This window comes from Beta vulgaris, chromosome 5 (genome assembly GCF_026745355.1).
Source record: "Beta vulgaris subsp. vulgaris cultivar EL10 chromosome 5, EL10.2, whole genome shotgun sequence".
Taxonomy (NCBI): Eukaryota; Viridiplantae; Streptophyta; class Magnoliopsida; order Caryophyllales; family Amaranthaceae; genus Beta; species Beta vulgaris.
Genome location: NC_079206.1, coordinates 49,082,106 through 49,093,453, shown reverse-complemented (window position 1 = coordinate 49,093,453; position 11,348 = coordinate 49,082,106). Strand labels below are relative to the sequence as shown.

General features: G+C 34.5%; 1 protein-coding gene across 1 annotated transcript; it reads right to left on the bottom strand.

Moving 5' to 3' along the window:
• Positions 1-938: 938 nt before the first annotated feature.
• LOC104893881 (pyruvate dehydrogenase E1 component subunit beta-1, mitochondrial) lies at positions 939-10,994 on the bottom strand. The gene is made up of 15 exons (XM_010680010.4): positions 10,834-10,994; positions 10,574-10,660; positions 10,383-10,436; positions 9,560-9,640; positions 9,431-9,457; positions 9,270-9,332; positions 9,047-9,133; positions 4,462-4,587; positions 2,358-2,491; positions 2,197-2,269; positions 2,039-2,104; positions 1,861-1,899; positions 1,628-1,752; positions 1,300-1,414; positions 939-1,168 (listed from the first exon to the last, which is right to left on the bottom strand). Exons 2-15 carry the CDS (start codon positions 10,625-10,627, stop codon positions 1,118-1,120), a joined length of 1,095 nt encoding a protein of 364 aa, XP_010678312.1. The 5' UTR covers positions 10,628-10,660; positions 10,834-10,994; the 3' UTR covers positions 939-1,117.
• Positions 10,995-11,348: the final 354 nt, after the last annotated feature.

Below are 11,348 nucleotides of genomic sequence, written 5' to 3'. Positions count from 1 at the left end.
CTTCTCAGTTGATCCATTTAAATGTATGGGGTCCTTATAAGATTAGTACTAATTTTGTTGGTTTCATGCTCTCATTTCCGATTTTGTTGAATTGATGGAGAGAGAAAGAGTGTAAGGGGGAAATTTAGTGAATGCAAAGAAGTCGGATAGAATACATAAGATGTTTAAATAGAGAAAGAGATGGGTGGAAAAAGTAATTAAAAACTAGTAAAAAGGGTCAAGTGTCCACTCAAAAATGCAGGAAGGTGCAACTTGTTTTTATTTATTCATTATTATGTTTAGAGAAGTTGCCATTTGAGATTATTTTTTTTATTCTAGAGTGGAGTTGTGAAAACTATCTTAGGAAGAGGGCACCTATTCATCTCGGAGATGTACAAACTTTGTACATCAAGTAACATTTTCATAAATAGATCAAGTCGTATGAGTTAGATATTAAGTCGTGATTTTCCTTTTTATAACATCTTTTCAAATAAGAAAAAATCACGACTTAATATTTGACCTCTACTACTTAATATCGGTAACATTTTATTTACAAAAATATCACTTAATGTACAAAGTTTGTACGTCTCATAGATGAATTGACATTTTCTCCTATCTTGCGCATATATCATGTATCTTAGGAGTGCTTTATGATGTTGATTCAACTCAGAAAAATTGCAGCCAGTATACCGGAGATTATCTGCTCAAACAGAATCAATGAAAGCTTGGACCCAAAAAACAATATCCCTACGCTTGGCCATAAGTTAAGGATGATAGGTGGATATGATTTGATTTGCACCCACCGCCCCAATTAAAGCGGGAATAGACGCATGATGTTGCTTTGGTAAACAGGTTGTCTTCTGTTATCTTAAGGAAATATGAAAGTCCATTAGCAGAATTTATGCACTTTACAACCTTCTGTAATTAGCTGACCGATCTTGTTGATTCCACAAGAAATCTTTTGGTAGGTAATGGTACAAAATTTTATTCCGGGAACCAAAAATGTTTTACTATTCCTGCTCACATTTTTATCAAAGCAGCCACAACCAGCGGCATGAATAACAAATTACATCAATCAATATCAATGTATAGAAATTAGAGAATATTCATTGCTTCCTGAGATTTTGTACTAAGCAGTTCAACCTGATCTGTAGCATGCTCTCTTGGCAGCCCGAACAATGTCCTCAATCTACAACAGAAGAAAAACACTAAGATCAACCAGAAACAAAAGGCAAGAAAAAGCTCAATATTTACAGTATAGTTATTGCGTGCAAACGCCATAGAAATACAACCAATACAGAAAAAAAAAATGTATCAGACCTGTGGTACAGCCATCTTTTCAAAATTGGCGGCATAAGGCATAGGAATGTCAGCACCAGTAATCCTCTCGACTGGTGCATCAAGGTACTCAAAGCTATCTTCAACAACTGAGGCACTGTACAGCAAGGGAAGAAGGATAATGATATAGTTGCTAAATTTCAAATATGTAAGTATGTTCACAACTCAATGCTATAGAACTCATTGCAGCACACCCGATAAAAAAAGATGCAATGGCACATACCATGAAATAAAATCTAAATTAGCAAATAGTAATACATTCCTCTGACAAAAGGGTAAAAAGACTAAGAATATTTGAAGTAATAATTACCATATTTCTGCACCAACTCCATGCTGCGGGAAACCCTCTTCAAGTGTTACCAGCCTATTTGTTTTCCTGACAGATTCATTGATTGTAGCTCTGTCAAGTGGGCGAATTGAGCGCAGGTTTACCACCTAAGCAATACAAGATATAGATAGAATTCTTAGAAAACAACAAATTGTTAAGAACAAAATAGATGAATAGTGATATCTATCAATAAATTAACAATAAACAAAAATTACCTCAGCACTAATTCCTTCTTCTGCCAAAATTTCAGCTGCCTGCGAGATGAAATACAGTCAGTGTTTAGTTTAGAAATATACATCATCATCAATGGGAGCACCAAAAATTTATAAAGATGAAAGAATATAAAAAACAGTGTATTAAACTGAAGGGAAATTATTTATAAAAATAACGAACCTTGAGAGCGTAGCCCACCATCTTAGAGAAAGCAGTGATTGTGACATCCTTCCCTTGTCGTTCTACCTATATTAATGAGGCAATTAATAAGCAAATCGTTATACTCAAAGTTCAGTAATGGATATTATCATTGAAGATCATCAAAAAAAAATTAATACCTTTGCTTTCCCAATTGGAAGGGTAAAATTAGCGTCAAGAACTTCATCTGCAATAGGAAAAGATTCACCATATCTACATAGGAAAACATCAAGATTTCGTCAATTACACAAACAATCAACACCTCATATTTTATGATATAGAAGCATAATTAGTCACTTACAGAAGCTCATTTTCTAGAAAAACAACAGGGTCTGGATCCCTAATGGCAGCTTTGAGCAACCCTCGGGCATCCTCTGCTGAATATGGAGCAAGTACTTTCAAACCAGGGCATGCACCAAACCATGCTGCATAACACTGCAGACATAAAAGCATGAAAAAAAAAGCTAATTACCATCGAGAATTAATTATTTAAAACAAGAAGTCCACAATGTTATGCAGATATAACAATATTTGGGTGTAGATGTTGAAAAAAAAAAGTTGTTTCTTGAGGATGAGCAGAAAAACTGAGGCCTACTCTGGTAAAGAGAGATTTGGGGAAAAATTAGAAGTTTCAACTCATTAGAGGATCAAAAACTCGTCAATCCTCTAATTTCAGGGTTTGGTGAAAAGAGGTATAAAATAGTTTATTAGGCCCAAAAAGCTTTTTTTGAAAAAGCTAAGGAGCTTTTTGGCATAAGAGGTTTTGGGAATGAGTAGGTAAATTACATTTATGTCCTAAAGTTCTTTAAAATTACATTTATAGTTATAAATAGTACAACAGTGGATTTGCTCATATCCTTATTGGTCATTTTGCACAATTAAATAACAATAAACTATCAAACTACTCCCTTCATCCCCCAACATACTTCCCAATTCTCCTTTTCACGTTTGCCCATGCAAATTTTGTATCATTAGTGTATTTAATTATGTATTACTCCCTCTGTCCCAAAATACTCTTGACACTTATCAAAGTACGTAGTTTTAGATGATAAGTTGTTGTTTGGTTATCAATTGTCATTTTACTAAAAAAGTAGATGTGATTGTAGTTACTAGGTACTAAAAGTAGTATTATTTTATTTGGTGGAGAGAGAGAATGTGGGCCAATTGTGTTGGTAGGTAGTAGAAGTTGGTATTATGTGGGCCAATTGTTAAAAAGTAGAAGGATTAAAATAATAGTGGGTCATATCAAAAAATAAAAATGTAAAGAGTATTTTAGGACAGATGAAAAAGAAAAGTGTAAAGAGTTTTCTGGGACGGAGAGAGTAGTAAAAATTATAAAAGTTTAATTTTCGTAATGTATATAATGAGACGAATCAAACAAGATCCCATAAGACTTTTTCGTATATATTGGGAAAAAAATGTAGGATTTTCCTTACTTATGAATAATGCCAAATTAAAAAAGGGAAGTCTATCTAGAGACGGAGGAAGTACTTACCAAACAACTTTAAGCAAACAACTAATACAATCAGCTAAAAAAACCAGCTAATACAATTAGCTATAGCTAATGTAATAATTGCCAAACAGGGCCTCAAAAAGATAATGAGATTGTCAAACCTTTGATAAATGACTACAAGAGATCCAAAGAGAAGCGATGAATCAATGTTCACTTATACTTCATTTGTCTCCTGAGTTTAACACTTAACCCATCGTAGTTTGTTGCAACAGTTAAGACTTATAGAAGGTACACTTTAGCCCCCAATTTATGTAAAATAAGAAAACTTCGATAGAATTTACTAAGATTATTACTAAAAGCTCTGTTTGTAGACTACTTTAATAAATATTTTTCGAATCTTTCGGTATTGAAAAATAAAGGTCAAAGTCCGGCTTCGAACATTAAAAAAGACAAACTGTTGTAACATACAATGGAACAGAGGCTATATGACAATATTACCAAGGAGAAGCACAAAATATCTAGCTTATGGAGCATGGTATAATCCAAGCATATACATTGGTAAAAGAAAAGCTTCAAGACGCCAAAATCATATTCCCTTTTTGTAATCCAAAGGCCACATTCCAATGGATGAAATTAGAAGATCACCAAAGCTAGGGTTTTCATTTTTTATTCCTTGAAACCTTCTAGGCCATTTGGGAAAAAAGTATACTGAGATGCTCCAGCAGAAAGAAAAAGCTGCCACAGAACTACCGACAGATCAACTTCATTCCCTTATCCCAAAATGAAGATAAACATACAAGGCATCTGAACATCTCGGACAAATCTAATCAGAAGTCCGCTATCTAAAGTACCCATCATGCCTGATGCTGAGACATAAATTAGAGAGGATAATATAGTAAAATACGGGTACAATTTCACATAAAGTTTCTCAAAGAGGCAATTAAAATTGAACCTGGGAATGCTGAGCACCAACTCCAGCAGCAGCGCCATTTGGACCTCTGAAAACAATGGGTACAGCTATCTGACCAGCAGACATGTAGTTTGATTTTGCAGCGGAATTTATAATGTGATCAATTGCCTGCAACAGGTAGGCATGGACATTATTAGCATAAATCACAATCATTTATGGTCATGAGCAACCTTACATATTAGAATATTCTTCCATTACTTTTATAATATATATATCCATCGTCAGGGTACAATGTATCTACTAGGAAATAACAAAAAAATACATTCAAGTATAACGGCAAAAATATCTGCTTCTAGGAAAGGTTTTTGACATACAATATAAATTTGTTATGAGCAAGAGAATAGAGAAAGTATGCAAAGTTATTTGTGATTGTCAACTCTAATAGAAATATTGCAGAAAATAGTAATAAGATGCAACACGAATTGTAATTTCTCTAGTAAAAGTTATGCAGCTGTTAAGAAGGTTAAGAGATTTGGAATTACTTAATATGCCCAAGGAATTGATTGCACAGAATGTTATTCTAGTCTATTGGATCTGTGTCCAGTTTAGTGTAATTCTTCCTGTAAATAGGGTGCTGGAATTGTATTTAATGTGCCAGGAAACTCCAATTCAATGTCAAAATAACTCTTTCCTCTTTTCTTTCCCCTGTGCTAAACATTCAACCAACTGAAGTGGTACCAGATCCCAAATAAAGCATTCAATGGCCAGTACTTTCTCTTTTACAAATTTTAGTACGATCTTTGATCATTCTAATTTCCGAAATGCAAAGAATGATGCAAAGGCACTATGTTGTATTCATCAAGTTTTAAGCAAAACAATGCACCCTCAAGGGGATTTCAAAGCAGGTGGATCAAGTATCAAGCTCCACAAGTTGTGAAGAAATTCTGAAGATGTAACTATGAGGGTAAATGAAACCATCTTGCAAGGTATATCTAGAGTGAATACGATAATAAGTCATATTAGAAGTTATGAAGATAGCATTCAAATAAAGATGTTGTGATGAAAGCTTTAAAGTCTTTAACCTTGACAGCCCGTTTGGTTAGTGGTCATAAATAGTTGTAACGGTGATGAAATTAGTGTAAATTTGTAATGAAGTTCTCATGTCAATGACCATGGGAATGAAACTTTATAACACAAAATAGGTTTCCCTTTATAAATTTCCATTACCACCCAATACCACCTTCCCAAGTAGATTGGATAGTAATGAGATTTTAGGAAGAAAATGGATATCTTGGGATGAAGTAGCATTACAATAGGTAATGCCATTGGATTTCTAGTACAAACTTACACTATAGTGCATTACTATTCCCACCATTTATGGCCTCTTACCAAACGGGCAGTGATAGTGATCAGGTGATAGCTGCCCCTGAAGCATCAAAAATAAGTATTGTAGCTCACAGTGTTTGCGTAGATGACTTTTGTATACATTAAAAAAAGAACGCAAGCATTTTCAAGTCAAACCACATGCAAGCTTTTCAATCTCAGATAAATCTGTCTGAGGCAGATCAAGGAGGAAACTTCTAGAAGGGAAAGCAAGAATATATGATCAAATGTCCTATACTTGTTTGAGCATACAATGAAGGTACACCAAGACTAGATCCGAAGACTTGTTCGAGAAGTTTCATACAAATTTATAAAGTTAAGTCACTCATGGAGATCGCAAGGGCAGAAATTTGTTGGTGCAAAAGAGTAACACAAAAATTTGCTTGTTTATGTCTGACAGAAAAGACCTGATACAAGAAATTAAGGTCAAGTTACTCTAGAAGACAACAAGGGTAGAAATGACTAAGTACGGGTCAGCTTCTTAAGGGAGATTATTCTGTATAAAAGGACTGGCCTCTGGAATTAGCTATGTCTGGGCCAGGTTAATAAGATCATAAAGTGATTTTTGGTGATAATACATGCAAAATCATGAAAAGGACTACGAATCCTCTCAAGCCATGAATTGAAATGTTCCTGTAATTATGCCATGCCCCAAACAAGATTGCCATTTGAGGTGAAGTCGTTCATGACTCTTTATATCATATTTGCTCCTGCCATTAGCATCAAAAGAGCTACAAAGTACAAGTATATGGTGATTGAATTTCCCTTTATAACAGCCAAAGCATAATTGCGAAGGTGCATAGCTCATAACTTACTTCATTTTAATATAAATGTAACACCTCCAAAACTTCTATGTTTGGTTAAAGGGTTCTCTCTATCTCTCACTTTATCGCACAAGTCGAAGGTGCATAGCTCATAGTTCCACAAAAATACATGGAGGCAAAATTGGGTACACGCTAATGTAGTTGGATTAGATATAAGAACTTACTTCATTTTAATATAAATGCAACACCTCCAAAACTTCTATGTTTGGTTAAAGGGTTCTCTCTATCTATCAATTCATCGCACAAGTCCCTCTTTTTATCTCTCTCTTTATCACAAGGGTCCCTCTTTTTATCTCCCATTTTCAGATGTTGTAAACATTGTCTTATCCCCATCACTTCAAATTCTTATGTCTGATATTCATACTTGATCTCCTCTTTCAGAGCTCTAATAGAAGATTTATTATAATGAGACTGGATACATTTGCAACTCGAGCTCAGCTGATAAGTGAGTGGTAATTGGTATGAGCTACCACCAACCGATCTTATTGTTTCCATGTAAGCATTTGGCCTCAAAATGTGGTTAATATCGAGTCTTAACAACTACCATCAACTAGTTTTTGTAAATGCATTAGTCTTTAGAAATCATCTTGAGCACCCATTTCAAACCAATAAATTCCTTTGCTGGTAATAGCCGGCAAGTTCGATGTCCATCTATGGTATTAAATCTCGGCAGCATCTTGACCGAGATATTAGGCTGCAAGAGCAAACAGCCACAAACCATCCGCATTGCAACCAGAGGTGGATCCATGATTTAAAATTTGGAGGGTCCCAATTAAACCATCTAAGAACACAATGAGCATAATAAAGAAATCGAACAATAATTTCATCACATATTGACAATGAAAAAAGGGTTTTAGGAAAGACAAATCTAAAACTTTATATTGTTCATGGCAACTATTAGAAAATAATTCCATTATTCAATGTTTTAATACTTCGTCCATCTTTTTATTATGACTTTTATACTTCCAAACACACAAGTTTGACCATAAATTTACTAATTAATTGTCTATTACTACAAAGTATAAGAAGTTGATAATTAGAAATTATACATAGAGATCGATCAACAAGTAACACCTTACATATTTTTGACTTGGACAGACTTAATATATTTAAAGTGCATATAATATAGTGGAATTGTTGCAATTATTCAAAAATGAATACATCAACCTCTATAAGTGAAGGTTAAATAAAATGATGATTAAATACTCAAAATCGGATATATAATACTAGTATATGCAACCAAAGGTGGATCCAGGATTTAAAAAACAATGATTAAATAGAAAGAAAAAAGAATGAAGGATAAGGTTTCAAGTGAACCAAGAAGGATATTGCTTGAAAATAAAAAAGAGAAAAGTAAACAAAAGAAGTAAAAAGGGAAAAGAAAAAAGAAAAACGAAAAAAAAAGTTAACCAAAAACATTGCGCAGTGGAGGAATTGAACCCGCACCGTTATGTCATACATGTGCCTACTGAAGCGCCACTAACCACTGGAGCATATTTCAATTTGTCAAATGTACGAGCGGAAAATTCTATATAAATGATTTATGAACTTTTGAAGCAAAGCGAAAAAAACAGAAAATAAAAAAAAAATCTTCATTTGGGGGGCCTGTGCCACCTAGGACCCTTCATGGGTCCGCCCCTGATTGCAATGGCAATCGTTATCGCATCCAAGATTAACCACGTGCCCATGAGTCGTAGGTTGAATTTTCCTCAAGTATCACAATTTCATCGCCATGAAATCAATCCAACAACCATTTGTTGATGCGTCTTCATATGTGTTGGACACATATAAAAGAGCAGATGCTTCATCAATGTCTGCTTGTGCTTCAAATAATTGAGCTTTACATAGTGGTATAAATGCTTGCTAACTCTTTCACATCATCAAGCAAGCAAATAGTGACATAGTCCTTTTAGGGTGGGGGAAGGAACTATAAACGAAGCCTTTGACGCTGTTTCGGTATGCGAAATGCTTGTTGATTTTGGGCATGAGCAGAAACACACCAGACTTAAAAATCATATCATTCACAATTTTTGATATTTTAAGGATTTAGTTCAACTTCATAAAAATAAACAAGTAGCCTATTAAACAATCATAACAAAAGGATTTTACTTTTAAACAAAAGCTGATATATCATATAAAGAATGTGGGTGTGTGTCAAATAACAACCCTTAGTAGCAATTTTAGAGTAGTTACTAGATATCATTCAGTAGAATCTCCTTCTAAAGGACCTAGATTGAAAGAAATCTATTTATCCATGTATCGAGAGTTGAGACAAGGAATTGTAGCTGACACAAGGCAGAAAAAACAGACTCATCATCAAAGATATACTTTATACAATTCTGCATTCTCCTTAAATGATCCTTTGCTCACCCTTTTAACCAATAAGTAAAAACATAAACTTCAAAAAAGAAATTACTAACCTGCATGGAGAAGTTGAATGTCATAAATTCTATAACAGGTCTGAGACCTTTGTATGCCGCACCAACTCCAATACCAGCAAACCCAGCCTGCATAGCAAAAAAACATATAATACTTCCCAAATTGACTACAACAAATGAAAGCAATTGCAGAGGATAATGAATGCAACATAACAAAATACATAAAAAATAAAAGGAGAACTTCGATTCAGTTCAAAAAATAAACCTCTGTTATAGGAGTATCAATAACCCTTTCAGGACCATACTTGTCCAAAAGCCCTTTGGTGATCTGATGCAAATATTTGAACAGAAAACATGCACATGAGAAGAATACTCTTAATGGAAAAAGCCATGACAAAAACGTTAACTGAATAGCAGAATCCTCACCTTGTAGGCTCCTTGATATTCACCAACCTGTTAACGTGCAAAAGATACAAAGTCAGTATTGGAGTATAAAAATATACATTCATGAAAAAGAGCAGAATATATAATTATCCATAAGTATTCTCATTCCACCTCTTCCCCCATCACAAAGACTCTAGGATCTGCACCCATTTCATCATCTAGTGCAGAATTTATCGCATCCCTCACTGTCATCTGCAAAATCATATTGTCATCACATAACAGAAATCCGAAAAAAAGGCACTAAGCAAACAAAAAATTGTGCACAATCATGAGCATAATAAGTTCTACAAAGGGAAGAAAATGGCAAAGCATTGATCCAGAACCACCCCCTTCATACATTAGCTCTAGCTAAAGGACACTAACTCTCGACTTCGCATGTGGCACAATTAACATATAAAGTGAAAGGAAGATTCAAAAAAAAAGTACACAAGGCGCTCCTAAAAAAATCTAATTGGAAACCACACCTAACAAGGGAAAGAATTCAATACATAAGAAAGAGGCAATATCCAAAAATTCACAATCATACACCTCCAAACCCCAAATGTCAAACCAGAAACCCAATAATATTAAAACGGCTCTTCGACACTTACATACAATGGATCTCTTCAAACAACCTAAATAAGATACCCGAAACATGATTAAGCAAACAAATAATGAACTACAACCCAAAGATAACTCAATCCAACTCTTCTAAAATCGTACACGACAGAAAGTGATTTTCTCACCCATTTCTGCCTACTTAAACCTAAATTAGCAATTGGCAATTCGCAACTACCACATCACAAAATACAACAAACAGCGCCATAAAGTATAATATCTACAAGTGAGGTACAAAAATAACATCAATGAAGGTGAATTACATAATTTTGTGATATAAATGTCAAAATGAAAATTCAAAATAACTTAAAAATAATAACTAAAATCAACAAATTACCTCTTTTCCGGCGGTTGCATAAGCTCTTGCGGCATTTTGTAAAGCCTGAAGTTTCTGCAAATGAAAATTAACATAAAAATTCTACTAAATCTACAGCATCGAAATATACCAGTGCACAATTTTCCATTGTTAAAATAAACAACAATAACAAAAAAAAAAAAGAGAGAAATTGCAAAAATGTAAATCTATACCGAAGAAGAATGAAGACGCCCATTGTTAACAACTTGCTTCACAAGCCACGACATTGTTGCTGCTTTAAAGCAGATCGAAAACTAAATCTGGAAAAAAAGAATTAAAACGAAAATAATTGATTGAAATCGTAGAGAAAAAGTCAAAGAATGAAAAAGTTGAAAGGAATGTTGGTGGTAGTACAGTAGTAGGTGATGCAGCTGCTAAAATCAAATAAATGAGTAAAAGATGGAGGATGAAAATAGAGGAGAGAGAAAGTGACCTTTCGAAAATGGCGGATTGAGGAAAGAGAGAAAGTGCGACTGATATACGCCGAATCGGCGGCTTGGTGAGGCGGAAGAGAGAGAGAGACTGGCTATGCTGCTTTGTGGAAGTAGTAATATTATATGCTACCGTTATTTTTGCTACAAGTTGTCTTTCTCCTTTTTCTTTTTTGGCTGTTTGGTGGGAGCAAGAGTCAAATAAATTGATGGGATTGAAGGGAGAAAACACACAATGCAAACTAACATGGCAGGGAGTATCAAGGATTTTGGGTCTAATGGTATGACTTTCTATTTTTTATATGGGAACTTGTGTGAGGGCAGATTAGAGCAAATTCATCTTACCACACGTTACCGAAAGGGGGTCTAGAGAAAGAAAAAAAAAGGGTAGGCAAGATTGAAGCCTTTGAAGGTTCACAAATCTAGTGATTCAGCAAATACGAGGGGGTTGCGTTATATTACTCGATCTGGTTCATTATAGTTTCTTCAAAGGGTAGGCAAGATTGAAGCCTTGAAG